General features: G+C 49.0%; 1 protein-coding gene across 1 annotated transcript; it reads right to left on the bottom strand.

Moving 5' to 3' along the window:
- Positions 1-15,404: 15,404 nt before the first annotated feature.
- Positions 15,405-22,676, bottom strand: bmp4 (bone morphogenetic protein 4). The gene is made up of 4 exons (XM_029139988.3): positions 22,404-22,676; positions 19,366-19,488; positions 18,375-18,737; positions 15,405-16,621 (listed from the first exon to the last, which is right to left on the bottom strand). Exons 3-4 carry the CDS (start codon positions 18,730-18,732, stop codon positions 15,768-15,770), a joined length of 1,212 nt encoding a protein of 403 aa, XP_028995821.1. The 5' UTR covers positions 18,733-18,737; positions 19,366-19,488; positions 22,404-22,676; the 3' UTR covers positions 15,405-15,767.
- Positions 22,677-23,011: the final 335 nt, after the last annotated feature.

The raw sequence follows: 23,011 nt of genomic DNA, 5'->3' as shown, positions 1-23,011 counted from the left end.
TCCAACCTGCATGCATTAGTGCGGCCTAATCTAAATCAGATTTCTGTAAATTGTACTTACACGTGCCTCGAGACTGACACTGGCCTTTCTGGAGAAATGACAAGCTTTGGCTGTTTTGTTCGAACTCTCTACATGACCTAGGCACAGCATGTAGACATGAAGGCAGTGAACGTTACAGCTTTTTAAAACCGTTTAAAGCTGCAATAAATTATATTTCACTTTCCAGTTGGCTTCTTGTTGCTGGGTTAAATAGAGGCATTCTGTTATTCCCCGTGATCCCACAGGTCAAAAGGTTCAAAGCGGCCACACAGTACCTTTATTTACAGCCTGTCCCATCATCTAATGTTTGTTAATCTGCTGGATATCAGCTGTGAGCCTAGGCTGCTGAGTCACCAGGCAGCTCCAGATAAGGTGAGGCCCGGAGCGCTGCTCTGGCTCCGTGGCACCGAGGCCGTGGAGGCACCGCTGACACCATCAGGACGCTGGTGAGCTGCCTCGCTGTGTGTGAGAGTGTTTGGAACTGACTCGATTACTGAAAATAGCGATGTGTGTGGGAGAAAAGGGGGGAGAGCCATCGGGGGAACAGCTTCCCCACTTCTCTGCCTTAATAGCAGTCAGGCAGTGGGCAGACTGTTCAAAGTCAGGGAGGAATAATGATGGAGGTTAAATTTGCGTCCACCACAATTTCCCTAAAACATTTAGTTAACAAGGAGGATGAATTTAATGACACATACAAACACCGACATGCTAACTCCTCCATCCCTCCTCAGAGTGCACTTCCTGAAACAATAAAGACATTTAAATGATAAATAACTACGGCTGACAGACAGGGAGCCAGTGCAAACAAATGTATGGGAGCATAAACACAGACTTGCAACCTGCTAGTGAGATGTACAACAAAGCTTTACTGTCCCTGACTTTTATTCATCGTGCCATTGTGGTCTCTGATTTATAGCGGAAGGAAAAGTTAAGAGGACATTTCACTCTAAACAAAGAAAGCAGATGTACTTTATAAACCCCGGGCACTAAAAGACATACCGTCCCCTCGGCTGTTGGGGGCTTCAGCTCGACGCGTCAAAAACATTTCTTGCACATTCCCTCCACATGCTTGGACGTCCCGAACTCGTCCTTAAAAGCTTGCAGGTTGCTTCCCCACTCACTCGTGGATGGTGGTCTGGGCAAAAGATAATACTCAGGGCCCAGGAATTCAGGGAATGGTTTTGTTTAACGTTTTTTCTCCAGGGAGAAATATATTGTGACAATCCTTAGAAATATGATGCCCATATTTGCCGTCTATCTGAAAAGAGCCAAAGTGAAACCATCGCTCCATCAAAGTTTAAGAACCAAAGCGAGATAGTAACGCTATGTGGCAGATTGATGGGAACACGGCTTCTAAGCATGTAGCTGTTAACATTTTGAACCCTTACAAGCTGTTATCTGGTCTCAGGACGTGCAGGACTGGCACGGGGCGCGTTGCCACTGTCAGCTGGGGAAGCAGATCTCAGAATTACAACGTCTCATCCATAAATAATATGCATTTAAATGATACGTGTGCACTTTTACACACCGTGCATTGCTGCTACCTGACTCCCCAGCGCTGCAGCCCCTTCAGCTTGAGAAATAGAATGAATAACAATGACTCTGGACGGCAAGGAAAACATGTGCTCTTCTGGTTTTGTATTTGCCTGTTTTGTATTTGCGGGTGTATTTATTTCAGATGGAGAGCCAGGGCGAGTATGCCAGGCCCCAGTTAGTATGCAGGCTATAATTTCTTCCCCCTTTGATGTTAATGTATGTGTGCACGGCGTGTGTGCGTCCATTGTGGCTGTGAGTGGGTCTTCAGCTGAGCTCTCAGGTTCACTGTGTGCAGCACATAGCATTTAGCTTATGTCACCCGGCTGCGATGCTACAGGCGCTTCGGTACCTGCAGTATCACATTTTTATTAGGACAGCAGACATAGAATATGGTCACACTGCAGCACGGGAGCCGTCGGGATCCATCGCGGAGCTCATTTTCGTCTCAATGGTGAATAAATGTTCTCCAAAGTCGGGCGCATCAGCAAAACTACTTGAGCAGATGCAGCGGCTCTTCCTGTCTACAGCCTGTGGTCTCTGCTGCCAGGCCCCGGAGATAGAGGTGCACAAAGGGGGCTGAGTTAAGTGTGTGAGAGTCCGAATTTGTGCGTTTTTATTTGTGCCTAATAAATAAAACAGAACTCGCAACTGCATATTAGTGCCTATTACTGTTTAAGCTGGTATGAAGCGCTATACATTTTGGGCTATTTGTAGGATGACTGCCGTCGATATTGCTCATTCAGTGTTGTCTGACTGGCTACAACACTTTTTAACAAAGTCTGACCAGAAAAGCTTCCAAAAACAACTTTAAAGTGCTGGTTTGGGTGGAAGTCATTTTCTCTCCAAAGCAAGGCTCCCGGACGCGTCCACCTTGGTGTGGATGTGGCCGCGGTGACTGTTTACGGACTCGCTCGGCTCCCAAACAGTCGCAGCCCGTGGAGGAGTCATCCAATTAATGTGGTGACTATGTAGCCGTGGCTTTAGGACGCCATAAAAGTTTAGGGGAAGCACTTGTGTTGGGAAAACACCCCCCATCGAATTGTTCAGGCATAAGTGGGAGAGGGGTCGTCATTAGCTGGTGTTGCCTGCTGAGTGACACAGCACAGACAAAGGCTTTAACCAGAAACTTCAAAGAGAGGTCAATTAAAGGAGATCCTCTATCCAAACAGTGGGACCCGTAACAAACGTGAAAGTCTCCGTGCACTTAGGAAACGCATTCCCCTCACGTAGGTGACTCACAAAAAACAACAGACGCACAACATGAGTCACAAAAACCAATCCACTGACTGCAAACTGAAGCTGACTCACCTTCTGAGGAACTCTGCGTGACCCCCGCAGGGAGCTACTGTTACAGAGCACTGTCCTGTCGGAGCAAACAAATAAAGGCTTTTCTAAACATTATGCCAAATATTATGTCATGAAAGAAGCAAACAGTGAGACGCGACTGTTTACTTGGTTTTGCCGAAGCTTTTGCAGGCGGATGGAGCAGTTGTCATGCATCTTCCGGAAAAGTTCTTTATTTAGAAATTGGATGATTTTACAGAGGTTTTTCCAAGTGTGAAGTCTCAAATAAAAGGTTAATTCAAAGCTTTTCGGTAGCATCTCACAAACCTTAAAGTGGGTTTGATGGGAAACCATCTTGTCGTCATTTTCCCCGGACTTAAACTAACATCCACTTGCCTCATTGCATGTGTGATGTCCACAATCTGCTCATCTGTAACGCTCTGATGTCTGCATCGTCACCTCAGAGGAGCTCCGTCTGATCTTCCGAGCCCACATGGGCCGCTATCTGCTTCGCCCGGTCCAGATAGCGGCCCCTGAGCTGTGAAACCCCACGCTCGGCGCGATGCAGGGCTGCAGCGATTACTCACCTGATGCGGAGACACTGTCCTAAAGCGATTAAACGCCCACTGATTGCAAAACAAGATGCATAGTTTGGCAAAAAGGGATCAACACGTGATGGAAAAAATCGTGAAACACGCTGAATGAAAGATGCCGTTGGATGCTTTTATCTTGCTGTCTCTGGACTTGTGTGTGTGAGCATCAAGCACATGCACATGCTTGTCGTTTATGCAGAAATATCAGGGTCTACTCGTGTTTGGTTTGGAAATACGTCCACACATTTGAATCTGTTTTCCACTACTTTTGCTTCAGAGCCACAGTGTCAGTGGCACATCTTCAAAACCACACTGAACTCACATGATAAAAACATTCACAGCTCTCCTCTCCGCTCTTTTTTTACATTCAGGAGATGCTCTGTTGTCCAGTCCATGTGGCAAAAAGGTCAAAACTGTTCAACCATTTTATTTTAGAAAAAAAAAAAAAATTGGCCAAAATGACGTGTGAATCTTTGCGTTTGTACCAGAGGTAGATAGACTCCAGATGTTGTCTGTGAACGTCACCCACGCACAAGGACAAACATGCGGGTACGGAACAACACACAGGCGCAGACTGTATGTGGATATGCGGCACAGTCTCATTCCCACGCATTGAACTCATAAACTACAAAGGTGACGTTCGAACACGGCACAGCCGTCGCAGTGTGTTCACAGTGTGTTCACAGTGTGTTCACAGTGTGTTCACAGTGTGTTGGCTTGATTTAAAGTGACACCAGTGAGAATACAGACACAGAACACAGAACAAGCCGACGTGCTCCTCGGAGCTGCGCTCGACCACAACGTGCCGATAAATCACCAGTACACCAGCTTCATGGTATTGAACACAATGCTAAATAAAGAGCGTGACATCACGGTCCGCGGGCGTGGGGCTCGGTACAGAGTCACCAAGCTGTTCTGATGGGGAGGTCTTCACGGAGGTAGCCTCGCCGCAGAGCCAACCACTGCCGGAGTTACAGTAAAAGGCCTGAAGTTTAATACGTGAACGTTGCCACACACATGTGGCGTTAGCGCAGCTCCTGGGGCGGCTCCAAAGACTGCGCCCGAGCTCATAAAACGGGCGGCCAAACAAACAAGACCGAACCAACGCACAAACAAACAAACAGATTCCTATTAAGAATGGAGTTAAGGGGACTCGCTAAGTGAGTGCAGCCTCTGCAGAGGGGAAAAGCACGCGGCCGCGTCTCCGTGCATCTGAGAGTGTTTATGGACTGCCTCTAAGTGGAAGTCATTATGAGACGTTTGAGTGCGCTCGCGCTGATAGCAATAGTTCCGAGGTCCACCCAGGGCTCCTAGCGTAGGTGGTCCGGGCCAGGGAGGAAGATGAGTGACGGGAAGATGGAGGGACGGGAGCGAGGAAGAAATGGAGGCCGACGAACAGAGAGGGGAGAAAGGGAGAGAGCTCGAGAGTTTGGCCTCCACCCTTCCTCCACTATTTGCCTCTGCTGCAGATGTGGTCATGAGAAAGGGAGGGAGAAATCTCCATAAAGTTATAATTATCCATATGAATGCAGACCAAATTCTGGAAAACTGCAAACAAACACACACACGTGCACATTAGCATGCAGGTCACATACACTGCTTTGCACCTTAGCGCATAAACAAACTCGATAGTCGATTGATAGTACGACACTAAAGCAGAGAACCTGTACAAGTTCAGAGGGCACGTTGCCTTCAGGCGCCTTTTTCCTCGGCTTTATGAGAAAAAGCTGCGGTCCGTGGCGTTGCAGGGTGGAGGCGGACAGTGTGCAGCTCCGTGCAGCAGCTATCCCGCCAATGGTTACAATCTGTTTACTATTGCGCGGCTACAACTGGTTTGTATCAGCTAGGTTTGCTTAACAGTATATTCCACCTGAGGACATTTGGAGAGATAACCAAATAAACCTTTCAAGGCAGGAATGTTCCCTGGAGCTGCCAGGTTCAAAGCGGAGCCCCTGGCGGCCCCCGAGCAGCACGCGGTGGGTGCCTGCACTCAGGGTGGACATGTTTTACTGAGGTCCCACCGGTCCCCGAGACGCGGTGGCGTAATGGGGAACAGGAAGTGCATTTAGCATCGAAAGAGGTGCGCGAGGGCGGTGGAAACATCAGCCGGCAGCAGCCTCCCCGGCTTTGACACTTCGCCCAGAAGAGCACACCGAGTATTCCACCGTCGTCCCTCAGATGTTCCACTTCCTCTTGTAAATTTCAGGAATTCTTTCATGTTACAAGTGCTTTTGTTTTATGGCCACGGCCCTGGAGAGTGGCTCTGCGGAGCCCCACAGCTCGCAAATGTCTCCGCCCGGACGGCCGGTGCGCATACGCATGTGTGCGAATTGATTGAGGGCGTTGAGGGAAGGGGAGCGAGCGCGGGAGGAGGTGAGTGTGTGGGCATGTTCCTTCGGCCGTGGCTTTGTTGTCCCAGCTGCAGAGCTAACCACAGTGCGGTGCATCCCGTTTGAAGAGTCAACATGATAAGAATTCCTGAGCCGAGGTGGCGCGGCCCACGCTTCCGTGGCACATGGGATGCTTCTCCCCAGCTACTGTGACAGGGACCCCAGACTGTGATGTCACAGCGAATGGAAGAGCCCCGTCTGACCCAGTCTGGGTCCCCCAACCGTCTAATTAGGGCGGCGTATACATGCGTCAGTGTGACGGCAGCCGCGAACCACCAGAACGGGCGGAGCTGAGCCCAGCTGGTCCAAGAACAGTCAAAAGATGCAAAAGAAAATACACACCCCTCCCGAAAAACACCAAAACGTGATACTTCTAGAGTAACATGAAATACCCACCAAGTATAACATCCAAGGCCACAGCTTTATGACTTTTCCTAACGAAACGCTGCAGCCTTTTCCCACTTTTGGGATTTCCTAAACTTACTGACCTCAGCCATTTTGTGTGTTTGGCGTCTCGTCTCGATGGAATCCATCATGTGTCGCACAGACGGCTCGGCCAGACAACAGCCAGATGGCGCATCTATCTGCTCCATTCTGCGGAGCAGAGAGGAGGACGCGGGCCAGCGCTCGGAGGAGTCCTGGCTGGGCCCCAGAGGACGGCGCGGGCCGTTAGCTCGCGGCGCGTTAGCTCGCGGCGCGTTAGCTCGCGGCGCGTTAGCTCGCGGCGCGTTAGCTCGCGGCGCGTTAGCCACCTTCAGCGGAAAGGTCAGCGCCGCCCGCGTCTGGGTCAGAGGTGACCTGAGGGCAGGTTGACGTGTGATCCTCTCTCCACCACTATTCTCCTCTGTGTTGTGACTGTGCTGTTCTCTCCCTCCCACCTCCTTCTCCTGTTTCTTCCTCCGTGTGCCAGTGCACCTGTGCTCAGCAGGGGGGGGGTTGAAATGAAAGGCATTAATGCAGACTTCCAGAAGGTCTGCTCTCATGATTGATCCCTCGGCCGAGACGTTTATAAAGCCCGCGAGGAGCGCGCCGTGTCAGTGTGTGTGTTTCGGGCTGAACTGAACAAATAGGCGCTCGCGAGCGGTGCTTTCTTGCGTGTGGGTGAGTGTGTGTAACTGCGAGTGTGTGGACATGTGTCTTCTTGGCAGAGCAAAGAGCCGGTTGCTGGAATCCATCTGCTGCCAACTACCCAAACACAATAAATCAAAACAGGTGTTTCAATATGTTGACTCCTGTAACGCGAAGGCGGGACGTGCGCCAGGCGCTCGCAGCGCCGCGGACGATGCCTTAAATGGCAGCCTTCAAGTCTGACACATGTTCGAATTTAGCTGTAAACGCAAAAATAGAAATGATGCGTTCTCCACCTCAGACTTCACATTCGAAGGGTAACGTGTTCAAGCTGCTCCCCGACTGAACGAGCAGCACAGATACAGACTTCGCTGTAGTTTCTCCCATCATTCTTTTTCTTTCCTTTTCAGTTTGACTCGACTCCTCTCGTTGTCTCTTATGTTCCCGTCATGGCCGCTGTGACAGCAGCCTGTGCTTGTAAGCGCTACAGTACCAGCCCGTAATGCACTCCAGACGGCCCGACTTCCTAATGACTGGTTGTGCTCCAAGCCTTTCCGGGCATGGCTGTGGCCGCGAGCCTCGCACACACACACACACACACACACACACACACACACACACACACACACACACACACACACACACACACACACACACACACACACACACACACACACACACACACACACCATGTGTTGACCAGTCAAGCGCAGTGCGTTAGTCATGCGTCTGTCTTCATACTGGTGTAACTCTATCCCAGTGTTTTCTACCTGTGACCTTTAAAACAAATTCATCATATCGCACAGACCGCTATTGTGTCTCTTCTGTGTGTTACATGTCATTAAAGTGCATTGGGTGGCAGACGGGTAGCGTGAAGATTAACACGTGGCCTGATCTGGTGCAATAGGCAGAAAAAACATCCTCTCCCAAACATAAAGGACGACCCGCTCTTCGTTACGATGCTCCTCTTCTTCTACTCTTCACTAAAATGATTCTATTTCCTATTTTCTATTAATTTTGATTTGTTTGCCCGTCTATCAGCGGCTCACTCCTGCTTTCCCCATGTACCATCTGAACTATACGATCAGCATGTACCTCAGGGCTCGTGGCTGCAGGCCTCCACTGTTCTGCCCATATGTTAATGATCTCACCCTTGAATGCCCCAGTGTCCACAGCTAAATGTATACACTTGTGTATGGCCATGCCAAGAGCAGCAAACAGTCTTCTTACAATCACTGGCAAAGGCGGGAGTATCAAAGTTTATTCAAGCTCAGGCCTAAATCTGGGGGGAAGAGTTGGCTTATTTTCTCTCTACACTCGCTTGGATGTGCAAATAAACACAGATACACCAGTGGCTGAAACAATGCTACTTCGTTACTTAAGGAAATCCACTGAGGGTTGGAAAATGCCCGTCTGCACTCAGAGGCTTCAACATTACATTCAGCATCATCTGTTCCTCTGGCGACATGTTCCCGTATTGGTCCCTCGGCCGGGCTCTGGCCTCCATCATCTCCAGGTGGCTCTTTCATGACGAATGTTGCTTTTGGCTGAAGTAAAACCTCTAATTGTGTGCCAGCTCTGCTATCTGTGTCAGGAGGAGTGGCCGATGCTGGGTGGCCTCCACACACGGGCCCACGCCATTGTGCTCGCTCTCACCTGGGGAAACGTCTTCTTTTACTGTCTCCAGGCTAACACGGTGACGCACACACACACACACACACACACACACACACACACACACACACACACACACACACACACACACACAAAGGCCAGGCTGTGGTGTTGCATCCTGCCACCAGAGGGTGCAGACAATGTGCCCCTATCACCCCTGGCTGCAGCCCAAAATTCTTTTGGGGACCAAAGGAAAGGCCTCCGGATGTTCAGCAAAATGAACCAACTAGACCACAATGAGCAGAGATAGGACACACACACAAACACACACACAGGTTCCCCATGCAGAGAGTGGCATGCTCAAAGATACATCTGCATCATCTGTTTGATGATGCGACGGAAGATACAAAACCATTGCAAACAGGCTCTGTCTGTCTTTTCCCCTTTTCCTTTGCTCTCCTGCTGTCGCACACATGCTCACACACAAACACTACACTGACATCTTAGTTATGTTAGAGTTAGGCAGAGGAACAATACGCCGTCACAACACCGCATTTGTCATTGTTGTTTGTATCTTTGAGGCCTCTCTGCATTCCTTGGCATTATTCTTCGCCTCCTGTGGCCTGATCCCTATGAGTGATCGGTCCACACAGGTCAATGGCTGGTGTAAATCACTCGTTAAGCAAAGAAAGTCCAAGAAAATGTGCATCTGGCTCATTTAGGTCAAATTAAGATTACTGGATGTAGCAGACACACATGAACAATTCATCGGTGCAGTGGATGCAGGGTCAACTAGAGGATAAAGATAATGGAATATGTGAGAACATTTTCTTTAATCTTATATCAAATACATTTTTATGTTACAGCAGCATTAGCACAATTCTGGGGCTAGATTGAAATCATCTTTTGCATGTATTTATGTTGTTTGTAGTTTAGCCTGAACACATTTATTCTGTTGATTTCCCCGCGGTGCCCGTGTTACTGTTTTGATGATGGCTCATACTCGCTTTGCTCGTTCTGTGAGTTCTCTCAACATTTGTTTCACATTTGACTGTCTATGACCCATGCAAACATCTGCGTGTAGCCCAAGAGAAAGTAGTTTCTGAGGCTGGTGTGTCATCAGCTCAGGATGCACACACACACACACACACACACACACACACACACACACACACACACACACACACACACACACACACACACACACACACACACACACACACACACAGGAATGCTTTACTGTTACAGATTACTCACAAACACAAACATAATTTACAGTTACCTTTATATAGTCACCAGAAATGCACCAGTCCTTTCCAGTGGTCTCAACACCATCAGGTCTTGATAACCTCTCTGGCTCACACACACACACACACACACACACACACACACACGCACGCACGCACGCACGCACGCACGCACGCACGCACGCACGCACACACACACACACACACACACACACACACACACACACACACACACGTATGCACCCACCACAAATATCCCACCCCCAGCGATCCTAACTGAGGCTGACACATCAAAGGGCTACGTCCAAGGAGGGAAGTCAGGGAGGGTCTGGGGAATCATGGGAGACAAAGGAAGCGATTAAGAGATAAGGATCAGTCTAAGATATGACATTTCATCCTGGGCAGATCCGGTAGACACACTCCATTCAGGGACGGGTATACAGCAACAGAGGGGAGGAGGGAAGGCGCTGCAGGGTCCCTCTCCTCCAGCCCTCCTTGCACCTTTTCTGCTACTGTCTGTGAACACGCTGAAAGGCTCCGCTCTTCTAAAACGGCTCCATTAGCTCCGCATCCTTACATAGGTCAAATAAACACAGGCCCGCTACAAAGGGCAGACGCTCGCCTCCTCCAACTCGTCTGCCGTCAAACTGTTGCTTGTTGGCTACGTGGTCCGGCGCTTCCGCCTCATCCCTGCCAGCGCGCGCAAGCTTCCTCATTTTATTTGCTCTTAAATAGTATTTAGCTGCACAAAGGCAGCGAATGTGAAAAAAGCGTCCTCATTGTGGCCCTAATTGCCTCGGGCTCGTGTTACATCTCCGGTTTCACGTTGTTGCTTTCAAACTGTAGCCCGCAAGCCCCGGGCACATCCACCTGCCTCTCAGAGAGCCACACAAAGGGTCAGCGCATGAACACAGAGGGAGTCTGTTAGCAAATAAACAGCTCCGGCCAAACGCCAGCTCACTGCGCAGATATTCATGCACCTGATGCTGCCAGCGGCGCAATAAGGTCTCTGGAAGCAGCCAGAGCAAAACAATAAGATGACGCCGCACTGTATATCGAGTGTTATGGCGCTGAAAGGCGAATTAGCGTTTCGTAGGGGAGGGAATGGGAGAACCAACTGGGCAGTTGTGCATAAACAGCTTTGTCTAATTACAGGAGGCTTTTTACAGCGGCTCAGTTCGCCAGAGGCTCCGGCGCGGTGGAGATTGTTAAACGAACGGGGTGATACTCGCCTCGCTCGCTGTCTTTAATTTCCTGCCATATGTGTAAATAAGGACGGGGACGCGGGAAGTATATGTGTTGCTTTAAGTTGCCACTCGTTTTAACGAGAAGCATGAAAACAAACTGCGGGACAATAAACAGAATATTTAAACAGAATAGCTTCCTATACCTATTCCTATGCCTACACCTGTTCCGTAGGCGCTGAAAGCTCAGGCCAGAGCAGCGCCGCCGCCGGGGGGCCGGGCTGTCCAGCAGCCATCTTTTCATTAGCCGTATCTAATGAAACTGCACCGGGTCCTGAAGAAGAAAGGCCTACTGCAGGGACACCCTGCCCTGCCCAAAATTACACCAGAGACTCGCCCACAAAAGCAGCATTCCGTCCGCACAGCGACACTGGCACTTGACACCCAATGTTAAAGCCACAGGTTGCTGCTTCCGCAAGTGGAAATTTCCACTGCGATCCCTTCCCGGTCGGGGAGCCTTAGTGAGAGAGATGGCTGTCGAGGGGGTTTAATCACCCCCGCTGCTCTCACACATACAATCCGTGCCCCCAACGCTTTATTTGGGAACAGTCGTCTAGATGGAAGTATCTGAAACTCTTTCTAATCACAGAGGCAACAATTAATCGTACTGGGCTTTTTTTCTTCAGGAAGCCATCGTTTTCATTCCAACACCAGTGACGGACACGGCGGGTGTTAACCGCCTGACTTTGCACTTTTCACACTGGGGCTGAAAGAGGGTGAGAACCGTCACTCACACTCACAGCGCCTTGGTTCCTTTTGGGTGTAGCAGTCGCCCACGTAACCAGAGGAACTGGTTTCAATGGGTTGGGATTCAGCACAAATCCATCTTAGTTTGGGGACGATCTTAGATAAACATGATATGTGGTATTAAAAATGTCACAATCCTGCTAGATGTCATTAAACAACCTATAACATAGGCTCCTAATAAACAGAGGCATCACATTTAGATCAGATGTTGCTACCACTGCTCTATTGATTTGGAGATCCTAAAATGTATTATGTATTTGAAGTCTGAGTGAGAGGATACCACCCTAAAGAAACTCAGCATGTCCGCGGGTTAGAGTTACACATTAAAATTACATCTGTTGATCAGCTAATCGACTGATTGTTCCCAAACAAGAGCTGCCCACATGCTTTCACGGCGTTCACCTGTGTCTGAACCCTGCGGCGCAGCGATCGCCTCTACTGTTACCCACGAGCACGTCGCTCAGCGCTCGGTGTGTGTCTGCGTTCGGAGCCCGTAACCCCGAGGTCACAGCGCTCCGTCGATGACAGCCCCGTGGCCTTAAACGCATCGCAGAGCGTCCCAGCTGCCGTGGGCCACCGTGACGAGTGGAGAAGAGTCCCAGACTCACGGGTGAGAGGAGGTGTCACCCAGATAACCCCTGCAGATGGACAGTGGGAAGGGTCTAAGGTTTCAGGCCTGTGCGAAGAGCGTGTAAAAATGATATACCCTGGAAAACGACTATGAAAAAGTGTGTGTGTGTGTGTGTGTGTGTGTGTGTGTGTGTGTGTGTGTGTGTGTGTGTGTGTGTGTGTGTGTGTGTGTAGGAACGAGTGGGAGAGTGAAACAAGAGGCCGTGACCTCAACAGACGCTGACAAGAGCTATCATCGCGACGGCCCCTCTCCATTCTCCACCAGAAGAGGAGACTTATTCCAGTTTGTGTGAAAATATTTTTTACCTTCGCAGTTAAAAGTGAACTAAATGAGTGTGCAATAACCACATTCGCCCCTCAAGACGTTTAGTCTGTGATGTTTTATTTCCCCAATATTGGGTCCGTTTCTCAACAGAAAGGAGCTATTTCATTTTGAAAGTCGTTTCAAATGGATTCTCTTACTGACTCTGTTCGAGGATCAACGAGGCCCGATCATTTCTGCAGGAACTGTATTTATGAGACACACGTGGAAGCAATCTGGGCTGGACACGAACTAGCTGATGATTTTCTTCCATTCACACTGATGAATCGGTTTTTAGTGGGTACTTTATCTTTGTACTTTGTTATATTGTGTACTTACTAATTGTACTGAGTGGGTGATAGTGGGTCATTTAAGTATTTTGCACAAGCATCTTCTGTTGATTCTGACCATCACTGCTGCTCGAGTCATTTTATCCGAGACTTGGCTCTGGACTCTGGATCCTCTTCAGCGGTAACTTAAAATGTTATTATGTTCTCTTCGGATTATGGTTCAAAGATTCACAAGCTGTTGCTTAAGAATTTGCTTTGCCACAGGGGAAGAAAATAGGCTTTAGTAAAATTAAGCATCAGACAGACCACAATATGAGATAGATGATCGTCCCAGGACCGAAGGGTGTTCCAGTATCATAAATATGAGAAATTGTTACTTTTATGACATATATCAGAATTGCAGATAAACAAGCAATTCACTCGCTTTTAGCCCAGTAACTATAAAAGCAACAGCCGGTCACTTTAAGATGTGCTTTAGCATGGAATGACGTAAATCTGCTCCCATCTGGTAACTAAGAGGTGCGGAGAGCGCCCATTCAAAGCGGGCAGCGTCAGCGAGGATCATCCTCCTTTGTTCCTGCAGGGAGGTTGTCCGTCTATAAACACTCCGCTTTTACGGTGGAGCGTCCAAATAAAAAGCTTTTTGAAGACTTCACCCAGTCAATTAGTCGAGTGGTGTGAATAGGCCCGCCGCACGGTGACTCACCTGTAAATGCCTGAGAGCGAGCACTCACAGGCGACTGAGTGGCATGTCACATAGACATGACAAAGCCTTCAATCTGTTTTTAAGGACTCGTTGTGTAATTGACCCTTCACTCCCCCCCTCCCCCCCATTGCATTTCTTTCTCTCCCAAAGGTCTTGACAATCACGTGACACCGCGATTTGAGGACGCGACGCAGCTGAGGGCTCGCTCCGTCCTCCTCCGACAATAAACTTTAAGGGCTCGACTTGAAGGAGGCTGGTGGTGGAGCTAAATGTCAGGCTCACTGGGTGTGCTGAGCTTATATAAACGTCCCACTCTGCGCCCTTTTAATAAACATGCATCGTCTCTTTGTGTAGGTTAGTGGGATAATGAACAGGCAGGACAATTACCATAACTGACTGATGTTATCTCAGCTCAGGGGTGTGTGTGTGTGTGTGTGTGTGTGTGTGTGTGTGTGTGTGTGTGTGTGTGTGTGTGTGTGTGTGTGTGTGTGTGTGTGTGTGTGAGGGGAGGGGGTCGGTTGAGTTGAAACGTTTGCTGTTGCCCCTTTCTATCCAAACACTCACACACATGTACATCCCACTCTCCCGCAGCTCCTTCTCTTTTGCCTTCAGCCGTTTCAAAATGAAATTCTTCTCTTTCTTCTCCTCCCTCAGTCGTCCCCCGTGTTTTCCATGGCGATATGCAGACATCAAAGAGAAACCCAGGAGCCATTAGACGGCCCCAGGGTCCACTCGCTGCAGTCAGAAAACCTCATTTATATTATATTTACACAATGTATCGATTAATTTTTTTTAAGCTGATAAATACAAAAAGTCTCTCCATTTACTGTCATTTTTATATTTCTTTTATGACGTTTTAGTCTGTGAAGCAACGAGCAGCCCACGTCCTCCAGCAGTTCAAAGGAGTCGCTTTTAACATTATCATATAATTCGGGCGAGCCGTCGGCTTGTAAATAAGTGATGCAGAAGCCCCATTGTGTGATGGGGCACAGGTTGGAGACAGGCGTCTTTGCTCTGCCGGCATGAGCCAGTGAAGACAAAGGCAGGAGACAGAGCGTCTAACCTTTGATTCTTCTGAAGACTCAGCCGCCTTGTGTCAGGGCAGGACTCATCGGCCACAATCATGCCCCCAACGCGGGGACGTCAGGAACAATAGAATCACTCTCACGCGGTCAGGCTGCAATGGGAGCGTCCAACAGCCACGTTCGCCTAATTGACATAAGAGTGAAATTTGAGAACAATAAGACCATAACTCAAAGGCCTAATAGCTTTCAAACAGCAAACCATTTTGTTATGGAAATCTGTGGGGGGAAAAAAGCCGACAAGGTGATAATTTCCACTATTTGTTTTTCTTTTCTTTGAAGTGTGAATCGTGCAGACCTGATAAGAGACGAGATGTTAAACCAAACACTGTTTCATTTTGGAAGGACAGAGGCTAAAGACGTGTTCTCTGCTTTAAGGCTGCTTTATGCTGAAAAGCAATTTGAACATATTGAAATCTAAAAAAATCCTGAATCCTGCTGAATTCTTTACAACCATTAAAGACATGGAAGCTGTATATTTTGTAGAAAGTTATATATTTTAGCTTCTTTTTAGATTTTTGTCAGCTGAAATGAATTTAAAGAGGATAATGAATAATTGAAGTTCGTGAACATTTAGTTGTTTCAAACACGTGCGTTCACTCAGCGTGCGTCTCGTGATCAGCTTGAACGTAATACTGGAAACAACTCTTTATTCTTTTCTCCAAAATGCATATAATGTGAAAGAAATAAATATTACCAGTAAATAAACTTTACTTTTAAGATCATTTTTACTATTTTCTCAATATAAAAACGTATACAATCTAATGTACATTATGAAAAGTTGTACAGCTTTTTTATGTTTACAATAAGAACTCAATTTATTTTTTAATATGTAGATATAAATATATATATTTTGTCAAAATATATGATCATATTGCCAAGAAAACAAAAAACAGTGAGACAAACATATACCTCAACATAAAAGTTATAAATAAGGGTCCAAGTGAACATGTTGCTTTTTCAAGTTGCCGGTCCAAGTTCTAGTCAGTTTGTGTGTTAGCGGCAGCCACAGCCCTCCACCACCATTTCCTGGTAGTTTTTTAGGACCACCTTGTCATGTTCGTCTAGGTAGAGCATGGAGATGGCGCTGAGCTCTGTTGGCACACAGCAGGCCTTGGGGATATTGTTGTTCACAGAGTTGACCAGTGTCTGAACAATGGCGTGGTTGGTCGAGTTCAGGTGGTCCGCCAGAGGGAAGGGACACTCCCCGTGGCAGTAGTACGCCTGGTACCCAGGCGGCGCCACTATCCAGTCATTCCAGCCTACATCGCTGAAGTCCACATACAGTGCGTGGCGGCGGCAGTTGCGGTTGCGCTTGCGGCCCCGCTGCTTGGGGCTGCGCTTGGCCCGCCGGGTCAGCGGGTGGCCCTTGCCGTCGTGGCCGAAGGTGACCAGCAGGGGGCGTACCTGCTCCCAGTCCTCGCCAGCCCCCGGGTGCAGCGAGCGGCTGGTGCGAACGTGCCGGCCCTGGTGGCGCCGCGTCTGATTGAGGTGCACGACCTCCACGGCCAGCCCGTGGTTCGGGAGGCGCTCGCGAGTCCAGCGGAGCACGGCGGGGCTGACGTCGAAGCTCTCCCAGCGCGACGCGTTGTGGTGCACGAGCCGCGTGTCCAGCAGCTGCGTGATCAGCTGGCCGGGCCGCGGCGGCTTCAGCACCTCGTACACGTTTATCCGGTGAAGCCCCTGCCCGTCCGAGGCCGAGTCGGCGGCGGCCTCTTCGATTTGATGACGATAGAGTCTCAGTTCGGCCGAGGAGAGGAGCTCGTCCTCTGGAATGCTGCTGAGGTTGAACAGGAAACGAAGGGGCGTGTTCCCACCGTCATCCAGCCCGTGTATCCTCTCCATGTGCTCTGAGAATGATCAAGGAAAAGGACGGACGATTACTCAAGTGCAAATCACTATAGGGTCATTTTTATAAACTATACGAAGGTATATATCCTTTACAACTTTACCACTGGTTGCCCTCTAATCCTGCAGTCCTTCTCATTCGGGAATTCGGGAATATGAATATACATTGTCCACACTTCCCTATCTATCTGTAAGGATTATCCAGCCCTTCTCTCAATGCCTTTCTCTGAGCACTTTGCTGAAACACGCATTACAAGAAGGGTGGTGATTAACGTACCACAGCTACAGTATAAACACAGTGGAGGCTCCCTGTTCCATGCTCAGTCTGCAGATTTCTGGCAAGATCACCATTGTTGGGGAAAGGAATGTTGTGTCTACTATTTTCCTGCTCAATCCACCCCTGTTATTTCACACCCAGGCCCTAATCTTGCCCAGGTGGTTCTCATTATTAAAACCTGCTGTGTTTTTGATTAGCTCTGCCGTGTGTTCACTTAAGACATTTATCATTTTCATCATGAATAATCATTAAGGAGTCGACTGTCTAAAGCCCGTGGGGAAAAGGACATGTTGCAGAAGAATGCACCATTTATGAACGTTCAACCAAAACCTTATCGAAAAACTAGAACATGCAAGATCGAGATAAACAACCCAATGCAAACACGCCACCTCGCTGAGCATCTGCTGCGAACTGGAGGACCTCAGTCGTGTTCAGGACCGATCCGTCGACTGAATCGCACTATCGGCGCTTCCGCAAAAGCGGGTAAGACCACTCGAAAAAGCTTGTTATTAACATAGTTTAGAGGGTAAATGCCTTTAAAGCACACACACACACACACACACACACACACACACACGCTGCATCCCAGGGTGAAGGTCCTCCTCCACTGGCGGTGCTCGTTACCACTAGCCGTGTGTTTGACAAGCCCCATTAAGGCTGACTCATCCCTCCTTCCTCGCCCCCCCCCCATCTCCCCTAAGGGCGGACATGTTATGTAGCCCTAAAGCCCCGTTTCTTCATTTCACTCTGCTTCGAGACTCACTTGTCTTCCTGCTGACACAGTCTACCTTGAGATCCAGCCAACTTGGTCGTAATAACCAAAAGCCGTTCTATCCCACCCGCTACCAGGGCTGTTCTTCCTCCTCTCTAGAGAAAAGCAGCGTCTGCTCGCAGCACCCACATTGTTGGCAGTTGGTTTTTATTTAGAAGGCTGCAGAGTAGCATTAAAGATAATTGCACGTTCAGGAAGGTCCTTCCATATAAACTGGAGGCATGAGAGAAGAACAGGCTCCAATTCCAGGCTAAAGCCGGGCTTTTTTAAGACATGTTCTGCTGGGTGGGGTGAGAAGTGTAAGGCGGTAATAGGAAGGTATGCTTTTTTCTTCAGCTGCTAACCAGACGTGCAGAGTTCGGTCGAACGAGGCTCTCGAGAGCTTGTCTGACAGAATATTTTTGCCCCTCTGTAGACAATGCTTGGTGACCACATCCTTAGATTCCTTGGTTATGGTGAGATGGGTGGAGCTGCCTTACAATCATTTTTCAGGGGATTTAGGATATGTGTTTTTAGTGACTAGTTAACAGTCCTCGCCCATGCTAATGAAATACACTACTACCAAAATTATTGGAATGCTTGGCAAGCATGACCATAATTATGGTGTAATGTGTCTGTGCAGGCATGATGCGTTTATGGTCTCATTCCCTACTGACTTTCTCTTTCCTTTCTCCGCATGAGGTCCACATTCTCAGTTTTTCCTTACCTTCATGGTGGAAGCCTCTTACAGTGTTGGCGCGGCTCGCCGACCTCTCCGGGTACTCAAAGGCGATGTCGTGCCCCCCGGCCTCCTCGGCCTCCCCCGACTGCAGCCGATAGAGGTCCAGCAGGTAGCGGGGCACGGCGGTGGAGCGGCTGGGCCGCGGCCGCCTCTTGAGGCCGAACATGTGCAGCAGCGTGGCCTCGAAGTCCCGCAGCAGTTCATGGCTCTGAGCGGCCGAACGACCCTGCAGGCCTGGGACTTTCTTTTTCCCTTCTTCAGGTATCAGACTAGCATGGTTGCTCTCTCCCAGCAGGACTAGGCATATTAAAATGACCATCAGCATTCGATTACCAGGAATCATGATGTCTCTAGAGGAAAGAGCATATCGCACAAAAGATTAGGGAAGAACGGAAAAGACAAAGACAGGAGAAAAAAAAGCACAAAGAGAAAAGAACCGAGGGCCTAAACTAAAATCAAACAACTTAAATGTCTTTCATGTCTTTACCAGATCCTGCGTTCCCTCTGAGGGAAGACCCTAATTGGTTTTAATAGTCCAGCCTGCCTTGTTTACAGTAAAGCAGCCCCCAATCAGATAGACCCCTTGCAGTTTATCTTTGGTGACATCCTCCAAAGGTAAACAGCTGCTTCAGCAACCCAGCTTTTTTGAATGGAATCTGAGGGCCACTCTGCCTCCCCCCCTCCCTTCCTCCCTCCCTTCCCCCTCATCTCCTCACTGCTCCACTATGATTAGACAAATAAAAGAGTGAGCCCCGGGGTCAGAGCGAATTCTTAACTCGATAAGGAGCCGCGGTCCCTCGCAGCCTGCTACAACAGGCACACATTTAACTCAGAAAGCTCGTCCCCACGCCAGCGCCTTGCCCAACATCCCACGGGGACCTTCAGTTCAAATTTGGGCAATTCACGGGCCCAAAGAGAGGGAGAAAAAATGTGAGTGTCACGGGGCACAACGAAATGGTCGCATCCACTCACTTACCGACAGAAAATAAAGCATGGGAAAACAGTCCATGTTTGTTGGGAGCCGGCAATGGACACGCTCTTCCAGGAAATGTCAGGTGGCGGTGGGCGGCTGCAGGAGATTGTTGGAGTGACCCTGTTCCTGAAAGACACAAATAAAAGCACAGGGAAATTATAAAGCGGGGGCTGATTGGAACCCTTCAGGCTGAAACACGGTATTTACGGAGACGAGCAGAGGGGATGTGTGTATAGATATTTGTGTGTGTGTGGGTAAGAGAGAGACCTGGTGTCTCTTTAAGGCTTATCATTTTGGCTCATGGGTAAGCTAGCTATTTACTGTAACTGGAATGTAAGGAGGTATGTGCCACAACACGGGCAGCAGCTCCGCGCTGCCTCAAAACTCGTCTCAGATGGTAACACAAGCTCCATATGTAAAAGAAGGAAGGAGGAGAAGTAGCTGCTGTAAATGACAATAAGCTCCCACTGATCAGAGGTTCAATCTACATCTTAAATAAAAAGGCTGTCGTTACAGAAGCTGTCTCCACGTGGACTCAGTGAGTCTGGATGCTGATGACAGGCCTACGGCTGATCAGCATCGCTGTCCTCAGTATCTCTTGACTCAGATTTTGCCCTGTCAGACTTAACAAACCTTTACACGTCATGTGTCCAATGCGGAATCACACTCAAAATAAAATCACAATCATAAATATTTGGGCTGCTGGTCAGTGTTTGGTGTTTGTAGCATTACTGCATGTTAACAACTGTCGGGTCATATCTGTACATGCGCTGGGGGATCTTTTGCTAACAGCATTAGGCTTTGACCTGCGTTTGACCCTCCGGTTTCTTGGTCATGACACCGAGTCCAGCGTGTGTGTGTGTGTGTGTGTGTGTGTGTGTGTGTGTGTGTGTGTGTGTGTGTGTGCGCGCGTGAAAAAAAGATGATGTGTGAGCATGAGCTGAACTGCGTGCGCGAGTGTGTGCCACTGCTCGCATGTTCGTGAGAACTGTGGCAAAGAGAGAGGAGGGCTCAGAACATGATCAGCTCTATTACCCATGGGGTGGGGGGATAACTGGTGTGTATGTGCCTGTGTGCGTGTGTGTGTGCGTGCGTGCACATCCCTGACAACAAACGTTCATTGTACAGAGAGGGCCTCTCCCATGATTACAGGGATTCATAGCACTCAAAAACACTGACCATACAGAACATCTTGTAACTGTAACCAGCCACTGACAAAGCTGCAGGCTACGACAGACAGACACCCAAAGTGGTGTGATGATGATGAAAGAAGATGTAAGGCGCACAGGGAGGAACTTTCAACCCTGGAAAATGCACCGCGTTCAAGTTTTGCGGGCGCGTTTTAGAGAGCAAAGCAAATATTTACCCCAAAATTCAGCTCGATCAAACAGGGAGGGAATTATAAAGTACGGTAACAACTCTGACACTTTAACTGACCCACAAAAACACATTTTGCAACAATTGCAGACCAGGGTGCAATTAGACCAGAGCAGTCAACTGGCCTTGGCTTTGCTTGATCCCCTTTGGCCTCTCTGTCTCCCTGACCAGAGATAATGCGATCAGACTATGCACATGCCTCTTCAGACGTGTTTCCTGAGGAATTTGACAGTGATGGTTGATTGAAGATGGGTAAAAAGGGAGGAAGGGAAGAGGGCAACAGGTTACCGCGGGAACAGCTAAATTGATGGCCTGATCTTATCATTCGAAAAGCCAGAAATGAATTTCCTGCACATTTACAGGCATGAGAATTATGTTGTTGTGTTCAACTGGTACATTTCATACTGTACCATAACAAAATCAAATCTAGCCGATAGCTAGGGCCTTAAAGGGTTCAATATACCCAAGAAAATTGTACAATTTCTATCAAAAATATACTATTCAGCAATATTCGTATGCTGCTGAACAGTGGTTTAGGGTTTTATTTATTTATAGCAATGAAAAGAATATGCACAGTCAGAGAGATCGGTGAAACTAGGTCAGTGGTTTGGTTAGCTGTGATATATCCTGGAAGAAAAACTCTAATATCAACAACAGCCCTGTCTATTTATCTAATTTAAGCGTTTATAAAAAGAATTTTAAAGTTATGCGAGACGCTCTCAGCTGATTTGCATGACAAGCTGAAGGGTGGTAAACATCGCCAACGCAAAAGCAGACAAACGAATAGCACCTGGGGCGAAGTTCGTTGCCTGAAATTAGCAAGCAAAACTCTTTGCACGTTTAAATCATAGATGGACACTAGAAAACGAGGAAGCGTAACATCGGTCTCTTTCGCGGCACGGTGGCAGAAAAGTCGGAGATGAAAAGCCGACAATGCGCCCGCAGGCCGCAGGACGCTTTGCTGCTGGATTCAAACTCGCGCAATGATTTGCTATAAAACAGGCGCAAATATGCGGAACGTGTAAATCGGTGTGTTACAACCTACAACCGCGAGCCTTTGTTGTAAATTAATGCTTAATAACTTCCGATTATTGTCCAATTGGGTTCGTTTAAAAACTGACTGGACTACGCACGGAATATGAAGAAATATTAAGATATTAAAAATGATTTTGATAAACCGTGTGTGCGCGCGCGTTTTCGTATGCGGCCGAGCTGCGGCATCTCCATCTTTGACATTGCGCAAAGCAGGATGACGCGGAGCAGACACAGGTGTTTCATCCGCGGCCGTGCCAAGTTCCGAAGCAAGCGACGTATCTGCGCGTCGACACGTTTAGGCTGCAGCGGTGAAAGAGACGCGCAGGGACTGGACGCTGGCGCCGGGGGCGAACTGGGTCGGTTCGGAGCCGCTCAACGCTCCGGCACGTTCGACTTTAAGCCGCACTAGGATCACAACTCAAAAGTCCGCTTTTCTGTCAGCTCTCGCAGCTCTTCCGTCGGTGTGCGGCTTCGTGGGCTCGCGCGCGTCTCCGTTTGAACAGGAAGCGGCGCAGAGCTTTCGCTGAAGTCGATCAAACGACCGCGCGGAAAGTCGCGAACTGTCAATGCCTCGCGTGGAATTCAACAGGTTTGTCACGGGCACAACGTGCGAGCGGCCGCGCGCTTACCATCAGTGGAGGTACAGGTATCCTCGAGTGGAGCGAAGGCGAGGCGTGAGGCAGTTCCAGGCGCGAGGCGGAAAAAAAGGTGGCAAAACGAGGCGCGGAGGAGCGGCTCGGTGCCCGGTCAGCTCATTAATCCTGTGGCGACACCTCTACGCGGACAGAGGAGGGGACGGGGACGGGGCCGAGGCGGAGGCGGAGGCCGGCGCTCGGGCTCTGCGGCGGGTCGTCCCTCTGTGTCCGGGACGGTTCGTGAGGGCGGGCGGGCGGGCGGGCGCTGCGCGGGACGGGTAGGCTTCCAAATGATCCAGCATCTATGATCTTTTGCAGTTTTTATGTGTCCGCCCAATTTACCCTCCCTGCCTCCTCCTCCCCCCGACCCCCCCCCCCCCCCCCGGTCTGCCTTAAACACCTTGGATAACCCCCCTTTCCTCCTGCTCCGCTCTAAAGAAGGGGAGCGCGTTGCGCGGACGGTGTTAGTTACTTCATAATGTTAAAAAAAGCAGTCAAGACGTTAAAGACTTAAGAATATGCAAATAAATGCTTTAGACTGTAGCTTCAAGGCAAAATGAAAAAAACGAAAAAAAAAAAACGAATTACCCTACTAATGTCTT

Source organism: Betta splendens, chromosome 22 (genome assembly GCF_900634795.4).
Source record: "Betta splendens chromosome 22, fBetSpl5.4, whole genome shotgun sequence".
NCBI lineage: Eukaryota > Metazoa > Chordata > Actinopteri > Anabantiformes > Osphronemidae > Betta > Betta splendens.
This window is presented reverse-complemented; position numbering and strand designations above follow the sequence as displayed.

What these genes read in the sequence shown, in the direction of transcription:
- bmp4 (XM_029139988.3), bottom strand. Translation starts at nt 18,732, where the DNA reads ATGATTCCTGGTAATCGAATGCTGATGGTCATTTTAATATGCCTAGTC. An exon ending in AAGAGGCTTCCACCATGAAG is followed by an intron (nt 16,622 to 18,374) that starts GTAAGGAAAAAC and finishes GATCATTCTCAG; the next exon opens with AGCACATGGAGAGGATACAC.